Source organism: Anolis carolinensis, chromosome 4 (assembly GCF_035594765.1).
Source record: "Anolis carolinensis isolate JA03-04 chromosome 4, rAnoCar3.1.pri, whole genome shotgun sequence".
Classification (NCBI taxonomy): Eukaryota; Metazoa; Chordata; class Lepidosauria; order Squamata; family Dactyloidae; genus Anolis; species Anolis carolinensis.
This window is the reverse complement of record NC_085844.1, coordinates 35,891,527-35,903,583: the sequence shown is the minus strand read 5'-3', so window position 1 is coordinate 35,903,583 and position 12,057 is coordinate 35,891,527. Positions and strand designations below refer to the sequence as shown.

General features: G+C 39.2%; 1 protein-coding gene across 6 annotated transcripts in view; it reads right to left on the bottom strand.

Moving 5' to 3' along the window:
• The window catches only part of LOC100554549 (myelin P2 protein), a 29,117-nt gene extending 17,096 nt beyond the window's left edge, over positions 1-12,021 (bottom strand). The window contains exons 1-4 of one of the 6 annotated variants that reach the window (XM_008108447.3): positions 6,972-12,021; positions 3,719-3,917; positions 2,062-2,166; positions 175-387 (exon numbers count right to left, since the gene is read on the bottom strand). In XM_008108447.3, coding sequence (XP_008106654.1) covers positions 337-387; positions 2,062-2,166; positions 3,719-3,917; positions 6,972-6,988 — 372 coding nt within the window. In that variant the 5' untranslated portion in view covers positions 6,989-12,021 and the 3' untranslated portion in view covers positions 175-336. The other 5 variants (XM_003219548.4, XM_062980226.1, XM_062980227.1 and 2 more) reach the window with 5 other exon arrangements.
• Positions 12,022-12,057: the final 36 nt, after the last annotated feature.

Here is a 12,057-nt window from a genome sequence, read left to right as displayed (position 1 = left end):
AAGAGTTTGTACATACCTATGTAGGTTCTAGCCTAACAAATTCTCAGCTGGTCTTGCTAACCTGAATAGAATTCCCTATTTCAAGATCTGATAAACCTTTCCACTTTGTTACTGTCTTCCAAAAATGTCGATATGGCACATACCTATCCATTACCACCAAGAAAGAAGCACGAAGGAGTTTAAGATTTTTATTAAACATTCAATATCCAAATTGCTGTCTCAATAGTCTTATGTTAAAAGATTAAAACATCAGAGTCCTTTTGCAACATAGCACAAGTTGTCTTCAGTCCTAGTAAGATCAACCAGCTCAATGACTCCAGATTCCAGGTGCCTTTGTCAAACCCGCTTATACTGCCTTTTGTGAATGGCACTTCCTACGATTAATTCCTATGAAAAAGGGCAGTGTGGTAAGTAATCAGCAGCAGGAAAGCTATGCCTCTTAAAATTTGCAGCACTCTGTCAGAAATTAATAGTGGGGTAGGGTTTTGTGTTGTTTAAGGAAAAGTATGAGCTGCATTATAACCAGAGTTTAGAGGGGAAAAAATCCTGTGTTTACCAGAATCATTTTGCCATTCTCAGTCCTTTAGCCCCAAACCTCTTAAGTTAACTGATGTGGAGGACCAGGAGGGATTTTTCATAATGTGCCTGGGATTGATTCCATATTTGTGCCTATTGATTGTTAGTTTATTTTCTGAAAACTTGCTACAGACTGCTTGCACATCACCATTGGTCTATGGACCACCACTTTTAATAGCACCGTCCTAGTAGGTAAAGGTAAAGGTTTCCCCCTAACATTAAGTCCTGCCGTGTCCGTCTCTGGGGGTTGGTGCTCATCTCCATTTCTAAGCTGAAGAGCTGGTTTTGTCCATAGACATCTCCAAGGCCATGTGGCCAGCATGACTGCATGGAGCGCTGTTACCTTCCTGCCTTCCGGAGCAGTACCTATTTACTTATATTTGTGTGTTTTTGTACTGCTAGGTTGGCAGAAGCTGGGGCTAACAGTGGGGACTCACCCCGCTCACCGGATTTGAACCGCTGCCCTTTCAGACAGCAAGTTCAGCAGCTCAGCGGTTTAACCCGCTGTGCCACTGCGAGCAGTACCTAGTCCTAGTACCCAATATCTATTCAATGGTAGTAGCAAAACATCCTACACTTCAGTTATATCTATTTCCATTAACAAATCAGAGACCATAAAAATATATCCAGACATCCATATACTAATGATTTAATTTTAAATGCTTTCTAACTTGGAAAACCTTTCGAGTGAAGAACTGAGTTTTACTATTCTGTGTTCTGTCAGACCTTTTTTTTTTGGCTTTACATATATACAGTAGAGTCTCACTTATCCAACATAAACAGGCCGGAAGAATGTTGGATAAGCGAATATGTTGGATAATAAGGAGGCATTAAGGAAAAGCCTATTGAACATCAAATTAGGTTATGATTTTACAAATGAAGCACCAAAACATCATGTTACACAACAAATTTGGCAGAAAAAGTAGTTCAATACGCAATAACGCTATGTAGTGATTACTGTATTTATGAATTTAGCACCAAAATATTACGATATATTGAAAACAGTGACTACAAAAATGCGTTGGATAATCCAGAACATTGGACAAGCGAGTGTTGGATAAGTGAGACTCTACTGTACTTCAAAGAAATGCACATTAAATATTACCCATGGACACATGTCATCCTGCCTTATTCCAGAATTTGAGGAAGGATTCTAGAAAAAAAATTGCTACTCCATTTGTAAACTTCTTGTCCATCCCTCAGTTAGCCCTTTGTACCTACAAATTCTGCACCCATGAATTTCATGATCCATGGCTTGAAAATATTTTTAAAAATTCAAAAAGTAAACCTTGATTTTACCATTTTATATAAGTGAAGCAATTTTACAACACTATTGTATGTAATAGACAGGATCATACATGAATCTAACCCCAAAGGATGCCAAGCTCTTACTGTAGCTGTAAGAACCCCCCTTTTTTTGTCTAGAAGCACCCAAAGCATTCTATATGGTCCTCCCACTCTGCAAGCACCTGGAATCTTACTTACCTCCACCATAGTGCCATATACCAGCTTTCTCCTTATTAAAGTTTGTTTCCCATGCCAGTTCTGCACATGAAGTAGAGAGCCATCCTTCTCTATGGTCACAATACTCTAGAAAAATAAAAACCCATATCCCATGTAATGAAACTGCTGTTCAAAAAGTAATAGGCTTTTTACAAGACTTGCAAAAGTGGCCATGCCAGCTGTGAGCTGGTGGGAGCTGTAGTCTGAAAAAACGCTCCAAAGTTCTACTTGCTTTTTCTTGCTCCCTTGATATAGAACACATCAATGCAGGCTTTCCCCACATTTTGTCACCTCGCTTTCTGATAACTTGCTCTTTCAATGCTTACAAATCACAGACAAGTTCTATTAATTTGATGCCTTTCATCAGTTCCTGCTAGGAGCCTCCGGTGGTCTAGGGGATAAAAGCCTCATGACTTGAAGGTTGGGTTGCTGACCTGAAGGCTGCCAGGTTCGAATCCCACCCTGGGAGAGTGAGGATGAGCTCCCTCTTTCAGCTCCAGCTCCATGTGGGGACATGAGAGAAGCCTCCCACGAGGATGGTAAATACATCAAAACATCCGGGCGTCCCCTGGGCAACGTCCTTGCAGACAGCCAATTCTCTCACCCCAGAAGCAACTCTGGTTGCTCCTGACATGAAAAAACAAATCAGTCCCTTCTTATGTGGCTCACTTGGAAATGTTCCATGCAAGTGTGTGTCTTAGGCTTTCCTACAGAAAGAGCAAACTTTCCTTGAATTGCTTTTGAATGCGTGAAACAGCTTTTTATCACACATTCAAAAGTTTTATGTTTTTTTCAGTGGTCAAAATGCATTTGCAAACTACAAAAGCCTGGGTTCCACTTTTCAACTAATTCCACTTTTTGACAGCCCTCTGGTCCCTGACACTCCAAACAATAGATCATCTTCTAGGTTATTTTAATTTTGAAGAAAAAGACTTCTCTTGTGGGACCACAGACATAGTAATTTTTTCTTCCTGCACATATAATGGCTATTTTGTAAATTAGGGCATTTGTTTCAACATTTTAAAAAGGGAAGCTGTGGGCACACATGTGGTCAAAAGGTTTCATATTCCCCATTCCTGCTTTACACTAACCTCCCCTAACCAGGATATTCAACTAAGTTGACAGCATACAACTGCTATCATATCCACACAATGTTCCTCCTACTGTGGCATACCCCTGAAAAAGAAAACGGGGACATATATGAGCAGAGTGTGATTGAGGTGGCAGAAGTTATTAATGAGCAAGAACACACAAGCTAGGAAAGCTTTGTTTTTGCCTGAACTTTCTGGAAAGAGCAAGATTCCACAGCCTCTCCTCTTTAGCACTTGAACTCAGCATGCAACAATTGAAGTAAGGGAAAAGTGGGAACTGGAGAAGGAAAAGGGGATATTTTAATCTAGCAATTGGGCTAAATAGATTTTTCTGGTTGTCCCTGCCAAACTGGGATAGTTGGAGGGCTTACTCGGTTGTTCAAATTCAGCAGTTTGGTAACAGTAGGGGTGGGAAAGGAGTTGTAAAATCAGGCAGTGTGGAGGGACCTGTGATTAGTCAGCCATGTGTTATTCATACTTGCCTTGCACTGGGATAGCTTTTGCATTCAACTTGAGATTGAACCCTGAAGAGCACTCATAACACTTACCTTGGTTTTCCTGTTATCTGCCGTAGTCTCTTCAAACTCTTGGCCCAGCTTGAAGGAGATCTCTGATTTTTTGACAGCGTTCTCTGTTGTGATATTCAGCCAAATACCTTCTGCACGGATAGTTATTCTAGGCTTCATAAAACGCTTAAGATCCCTTCTTGTAATATCCACATCATATGAAGGTATAATATCCACATCTCTAGGTGCTCACACAAACAACAAAAAAGACCAAAGGGGGTTAGGTAGCAGTGCAGAAACATATAAAGCAAGTTAAGCAATTCTAAAACAAGCTGCCAAACACAAGAATATCATAAAAAATAAACAAAACATATTTTCAATTAGCAATATCTCTGATCCTTCTTCAGTATGTGAAGGTTGCTTGCTACAGATAAGATTTCCACTGAAAAATTAGACAGCAGGCTATTATATGGAAGAGAGGACCAACTTGTTATCTGCTGTTCTACAGACTAGGATATGGAGCAATTGATTCAAATTGCAGGAAAAGATATTCCATCTAAATATTCAGAAGAATTTCCTAACAGAGTTGTTCGATAGTGGAAGATTCTCCCTCAGCATGTGGTGGAGTTTCCTTCTCTGGAGGTTTTGAAATACAGCCTTGGTGGCCATCTCTCAGGGATGCCTTGATTGGGTGTTCCTGCATGGATGGACCTTGTGGTCTTTCCCAATTCTTTGATACTTTACAGCATTTTGGCTTAACTCACTAGAAACTTGTGAAATGCAACTCAATCCATTCCACAATGAGTTGATTACATTAACATTCACTGCAGAGGCTGGCTCTGCTTCAGACAGGTTCAATGAGATAGGAAAACCTATGGAGAAGGAGGTTTAAAATGGGAAATTAATTACATGGCTCTGTTGCTAGGCAGGTTAGTCTACTTTCAGTATCATTGCTTCCTTGGTCAATAATAGCTCAGGAACCCCCCCCCCCCCCCCAAAAAAAAAACAAACAAACAAAAAAACCCAAAAAAAACAGCTAGGAAGCAACTGAAAAAAATGAAATGAAGAAGAAAGTTCTACTGCAAGGTGGACTTCCCACTTTCCCCTCTTGTCTCGGTTTGTGACACCAGTCCTCCATTTTGCACCTTGCATCACCTTATATCTTCTATTCATTTGATGAGCTCATCTATTGCACCTTCTAACTTCTTCCCTTACTCTGGCGTGCTTTACTTTTCCTCATGCAATGCTTCCTTCCTTTGGAGACATACCCTTACCTGTAACCTCCCCTTCTCCTTGCTTCACTTCACTCAAAAGCACAGTAGAGTCTCTAGGAAACATAGTAATTTTGTTGCACTATGAAGTTGATTGTGAATTGCCTAGGGGTCCCCAACTTGGCTTTTCAGGAAATCAAAAGTGAAATTGTTACAGCCATCTCTATTGTGCTTGGAATCTAAGTACTGTACTGTGTTCAGGAAAATGCTAACAGTGAAATAGTTAAAGTCTCAACTCTACTCCTGTTCTGGGTGTAAGTGGTAGATATAGTATTATCCTGGCACTTGAAGCCCCCAGAACTGAGATTCCCACAGGAATGATAAATAAACTATTACAACAATAATAGGTAGTTTTATAAAACAATTTTGTCCTGATTTACAGGGAAGTAGCCAAAATACCATAACGGCACCAGATCCTGTCTGATCATGGAGGCTAAGGAGGGTCAGCACTGATGAGAGTCCACCAACAAATACCAGGTGCTGTAGGGCCAGGCCTGGTTCTTATTTGGGCAGGAGACTGCCAGTGAATTCCAGGTGTATTATATTTCAGAGGAAGGAACTGGAAAAACAATATTTGAGTATTATTTGTCTTAAAATACCATGAAATTGATAAGTTGCCATACATCGACGGATGGGTATGAAGGCACATACCCATCCAGTTTGTATTCAGATTAGAAAATAGGCACCACATCATAACACTAATCAATGCAGGCTGCAATGCAATCATCCTACTATATTACCATGGGATTTGCTATCTGACAAAATATCCCTTTGATGTAGAATGATAAACTGTTTAGTCAAACAGCTGCAACCTTCAGCCAGTTTCAAGCTCTGTGATTAACTATATACTGTAGTATCTAACAAAAGTTAGCTAAGAAGGAAGCCTGGTAAAACAACCACATTACTTCTGGAGTAGGATGCATTTAGAATTTGAGCTGTAAGACACAAAAACAATCTATTCACTCAGAACAGCCACCAGAGCTGGAAATTTGTATGCATCCCAGATTGTTGTTAATTGTCAACAAACTGGCTTTAAGTCACCCATTCAGTGCCTTAGAATCCTTGATATGATCTATCCATCCGAAATGCAGTTTTCTTCTTTTACTACTGCCTTGTACTCACCAGCTGGGCCTCATTAAACCTTCTTGCATGTAAAGAGCTAACACATGAAACTAGAACCCAGATCAGAGCTCATGTTGTAGGAAAAAGACAATTTTCAAAACACAAACTTGAAAAATAGTCCAGGCAGCCACAGACAACCTCTTAGTACATCACCTGGTCATATGGTAAATAGAATAATTATGTTCCATTGGTTAGATGGCAAATTCTCACAATTAAACCATTCAAAAATAAACTGAAGAAATACTGAGTTTTACCTCTGGATTAAGGCATCTGCCTGAGTGTAGCATTTGTTTCAGAGTCCAGCTTCCTGAAAGTAGCATTTGTGAGTTTTACAGAAAAAGTTGGAAACAGTCCAGTATTCAAATTCATTATTAGGAATGAGACAGCAAAGGAAGTCTGAAGCAGTAAAAATACAGGGTTGGGGTTGGAGGAGGGGATTGAGTGGTGACCCTTTCTCTTAAAAGAAGTCATATTTTGTTATTTAGTAATATAATAACTTGTTTGTCCTATATTAGTTAAGAATTTTGCTGTTTGATGTAGATTAACAAAAATCTATCATGCCTAATCCAAGTTCAGGTGCATGATAGCATAAATCCAGTTGAGTTATTTTGGTGCTTGATGCAGAAACATATATAGCCAAATGAAATTAAATGAAGAATTTGCTGTTCTTTTATGCCACCATGATTCCGCTGCCTGAGGTAGATGACGCACTGTCTAATGGCAGGGCTGGCCTGGACAGTTGCTCATATGGATGTATAAATGACCACCTGGCAAAATGAAATACAACAATGTTTACGATAATTGCAGGCTGCCCTAATTAGTGCCTTTTAATATTGCAGGGTTTTGCCTTTTGTCACAAGCATCGAAGTCCGCCCCACTGTCCCATTAACAAAGCTACTTACAAAGCAATTCTCACCATAAAATGTCACATTTAATCCTCCGTCATCTTTACAATCAGACATAAGCTCCCAGGTTCCTTCAAATCGTTCACACATCTTGCATACCATACAGTTTAAAAGCACTCCAGAGATAGGTAACAGAAAGCAAAGAGTGGACATTAGGGGGGGAAAGATAGTGCCTCTTCTATATTTTAAAGGAAACACAGGCCATGTGACCTCACCTAATGCAGCAAAGACCAATGCTGTGGGTACTCTGATTAGTTCATTTTGGGTAATGGGCCTTGACTCCATCTTTATGGTAGATCTTTAAACACTGCCTGAATCATCCACTGGCAGAGCATGCATAAATATTTGCACTTTGAAAAGATGTGAGGGTCCTTCCACACAGCCACATCACCCAGAATATCAAGGCAGATAATCCACAAGATCTGTTTTGAACTGGGTTATCTGAATCCACATTGCCATATAATCCAGTTCAATATGGATTTTATAAAGCTGTGTGGAAGGGACCTTAGGTTAAGCTCTATGAGATAACTAGAATAACTTTCTCCCTTTTGAAACCAGCATATTCAGTTCCTGGCCCTAGTACTGCAATTACTTATGGCTGAAATTCTAAATATATTATTCTGCCATAGTCCTGTGCTTGGTTCCAAGAAATAATTGTGAAGAAGCATATTTTCCAGCATTTGATAATAAATATTGCAGGGTAATAAAAATAAGACTTAGAAGAAAAATATTGGCAAGTTACAAACAAGATAGGGTCTGTAACTTTGTTTCTAAATTGAATTTGTATGTAAGCTGTAACATGTACATCTTTAAAATCTGACTCCAGCCATATATAACAACCACAGAGGTGTTAACCCTTCCCTTGCTATTCAGAGTGCACACACACTGGATAGCATAGGGAAGAGTTAACACCCCTGTGGTGTTTGTTTTGCTGCCTGTGTCTCTATTCAGAAGATTTCACCTCAATTTCTGTCCCTGAATTGGATTTTGAAAAAATTGTCGTGGAAACAAGAATTGGTAATGAAGCTTCAGTGGAGATACCTTTTTCCCATGATAACCCTTTCAGGAGTGATTTTCCCTTCCGAGGGGTAGATTTCTCTCATTGCCTGTTGTCTCACCCTTCTTCTTAACTATGAGTCATTCGTAAGCTGGATGTTTGTAACCCGGGGACTGCCTGTATAGGAAATTACATGCATGCACTAAACATTTAAAGTGATGTTATTCAGTCTGTTAACTAAGCTCTACATTTTCATCTCAATTGGATTCATATTCAAATTCACATTTAAATATAATGACTCATTTCTCTGATTTGGAACACACTAATTCTTGACCAGGGACACCTGTTGTAAAGGGGTCAGCTGTCCACATAGTAAAAGAATGTCCTCCAATTTTAAATCAGATGTTGCTGATTAAGGAGAAGAGAAAACTCACACAGGGAAATGCTACAGCAAGAGATGTATTAAATTAAAGCATTATCCTTGAACACATCCTCAAAGCATGACTATTTTCTGCCAGACATTCTTGAACTGCTTTTGGATTGTATAATATCAATATGAAAGATGCTGGTGGAGTTTCTGCAGGATGTTTTCTCTTATCACAAATTCATAGAATCCCCTTGGAAAAAAAGAAAGCACAGCTTGTAAGAATTTTTAAAGTCTAGGAATGATAACATTTGAGTAACATGTGTTGAACTCCAGCATCCACCATCCTTCACCATTCACTTTGTTGCCTAGGGCTGAGGAAAGCTATAGTCCAGCAGCATCTGATGGGCCAGACATTTCTTTTTCTTCTGTTGGGCTTACAGAGGTGGCTTTGTTTCAAGTGCAAGTGTTGTAGGAACAGCAGAAAGATGTAAGATACTACAATGGATGCTGTAGGGTCTGTCCTTAAGTTATGTTGCTAAACTCAGGTGTGGTGAAGGATGTTGTACCATTGCCAGAAAAGATCCAACAACCACCCTTTGCATGAAAAGTTTGCTAGTTTATATTTCACTTCAAACAGTAAAAATACAATTGAATGGCTGTAATGTCGGGAGTTTGAATTTGGACCCATCTATTGACATGTGTGCCAAGAAGCAAAGCATGGGCAGCCAAGCATATATAGACGAACCCATAAGTCTATTGGCCAAGTTGGTTTCAGGATTTAAGGGAATCTGCTCTTTATCATGTCTGAAAAGAAAACCAATGCTCCTGCAGGCTTGTAGGGTCACAACTGTGCTTGTTTTGAATCCAACGGTGGTTCTGATGAGTTTCCTTACATAGCAAGAGCCAAGCATTGTGTCAAATTACTATAAAGTCACACATTTTTGGATCTGATCCAGTATATAGATCTATTTTAGTTTATGCTTCCCAAATAGAAAACGGTTAATTCCACAGTTAACATATAGGCTTGCTTATGGTGTGGTCTGTAAGACCCTTGCTGCCTCTAATCTTGCTGCTAAGCTCTTTTCCAAAACAACTCTTCAAAGACAGGGAAGGGAGGTGGTACCAGCAAGTACCATGCATAGGAGGATTAAAATCATGATTATCAGTCAACTTCAGCTGGGAAAAGCAGTCGGCTTCTGAAATAACATTAGAAGAGTGAGAATAATATCTCCATCAACATCTAACTTAGGTGGTCTCTTGATTTAGTGACAAAGTAAAGCAATTGCTTTCATTCGCTAAATGTATTTATATTTGTAAACTATTTGGCCACATGAGTGTGTGAAACCTATGGATGAAAAACAGGTTTGAAATGCTATGTGGATACAAAAACGATAGAGAGCTGTCTCAAGTTGTCTAATCAGGGGTTACTATAGGACAAGTCAGCATACGGTCAGGAAATACGACTTCCCAGAATGACTCTAGATCACCATCTGATGGCCAAGCTACCCATAACATTTCTTGTATAAACAGCTAAGAGAGCACCCAAATTTTAAAATCTCAGATACCGGTATGTTTCTGCATTTTTTGGAACTCTGAAATAAAATTGGAAAGGACAGGAATAAAATCTGGGATCTTCTGGGTTTTAAAATCAGTCTGGTTGCTTTTAAACAATGTATATAACATCTGAAGTCAAGCTTGAGCAGTCTTGGAAGGGTGGGGTAAAAATGAGGAATCTAACATTTGATTAACACACATTTCCCTGAATCTACAGGAAATAGCCACATTTGATTAACCTTAGGCTACTTTTCTGTCTTCATACTGCAATAACTGGGTTGCACAAAGTTGTTCCTAACTTTGATGAGAAAATGAGACTGAAACTGGAGTATATTTCTGGAGTAGACATACACTTCAGTTTCAGTGTGCCGAAGTGTAGTTGGGATGATGATGAGGACTCTGGCCTCCTAAATGAAAATTTCCTTCAGTTCTCAAATTTCTAGCCTTTAAGAAACTGAGACATTGAAAATAATGTACATATTAATGTTAATGTTGCCTGCCTTCTCCTTTTCTTGGAGTGCATAAACTTTTATTTGTAGATATTGCAGTGATAGAAATTTGGGGTTTTAAGGAAAATTTCATTGATAGGCATTCCTAAAATGCCCAGCTTTTGAACACTTTGGTGTAATGCAATCTTTTGATAAGAGGCAGTAAGTGTATGTCCTTGGCTTATAAAAAAAAAGGTGATCCATGGAGTGGTCCTGATCCACGAAGCATGGGCTGCCACTGAGTTTTCAGGAAAGGAAGGAATATTTGTATCCAGTGGGTGTGAAGATGGTACCAGGTCTTGGTATATTAGGGGGGAACTATCAGTACCATAGCAGATAGCCTGAGATAATAATAGTAATAATAGTAGCAGTAAAAATAACAATAATAACTTTGTTTATATCCCACTCTATATCCCCAAGGAGAAGCATTTCTGTGTGCCAAAAATCATAAAGCATTCAGCATACCATACACAAGAGAGTGTACTGGCATTACACAGGCTGTCAACAACAATGAATATACAGAGTTAATATAGAGTTACAGTAGAGTCTCACTAATCCAAGCTAAACGGGCCGGCAGAAGCTTGGATAAGCGAATAACTTGGATAATAAGGAGGGATTAAGGAAAAGCCTATTAAACATCAAATTAGGTTATGATTTCACAAATTAAGCACCAAAACATCATGTTATACAACAAATTTGACAGAAAAAGTAGTTCAATACACAGTAATGTTATGTTGTAATTACTGTATTTACGAATTTAGCACCAAAATATCACGATATATTGAAAACATTGACTACAAAAATGGCTTGGATTATCCAGAGGATTGGATAAGCGAGGCTTGGATTAGTGAGACTCTACTGTATTAAGCATATTAGTGCATTGCAGTATTAGTAAGAGAATATAATAAGAAGCTTTGTAATTTGGTGAACTGAGTCCCTCTACTGGTTGAAGGTTAACAACTGCACACCTAGGGCCATTCCACACGGCCCAGAATATCAAGGCAGAAAATCTCACAGTATTTACTTTGAAATGAGTTATCTGAATCCACACTGCCATATATTTCAGTTCAAGGCAGATGTGGCATTTGATTCAGCTGTCTGGAAAGGGCCCTAGAAGTAGTAATCTGCAGTCGATAAAAAAGGAGGGAGAGGGAAAGTCCTAACCTTTGGTCCTTCCGTTGTTTTGGACTTCAACAAGCTGAAGTACAAAACACTTAGAGAATGATAGGTTGGGAATCACTATTCTAGAGGTATCTTTAAAATTATTTTTGTAGGTCTTGTTACTGTGAAGAAGTAAATTCAGAATGTTTGTGTTTGTCATAGGAGGGTTTTTAAAATACAATTGTGACAAAAAAGAACTGAGTATCAGGGAGCTTCCTTGGCCGAGTGGGGATTTGAACCCTGATCTTCCAGAATCCTAGGACCCTTCCACACAGTCATATAACACAGAATATCAAGGCAGAAAATCCCACAATATCTGCTTTGAACTGTGTTATCTGAGTCCATGCTGCCATATATCCCAGTTCAAGGCCGATACTGTGGGATTTCATTCCGCTGTGTGGAAGGGGCCCTAGTCCAACCTAGTCCAATCCAATTGACTGCACCCACTGGATACAACACTTGATCCACTATGCAGTGCTGTAGTATCCCTGGATTCCGTCATCCATGGCTTGAAAA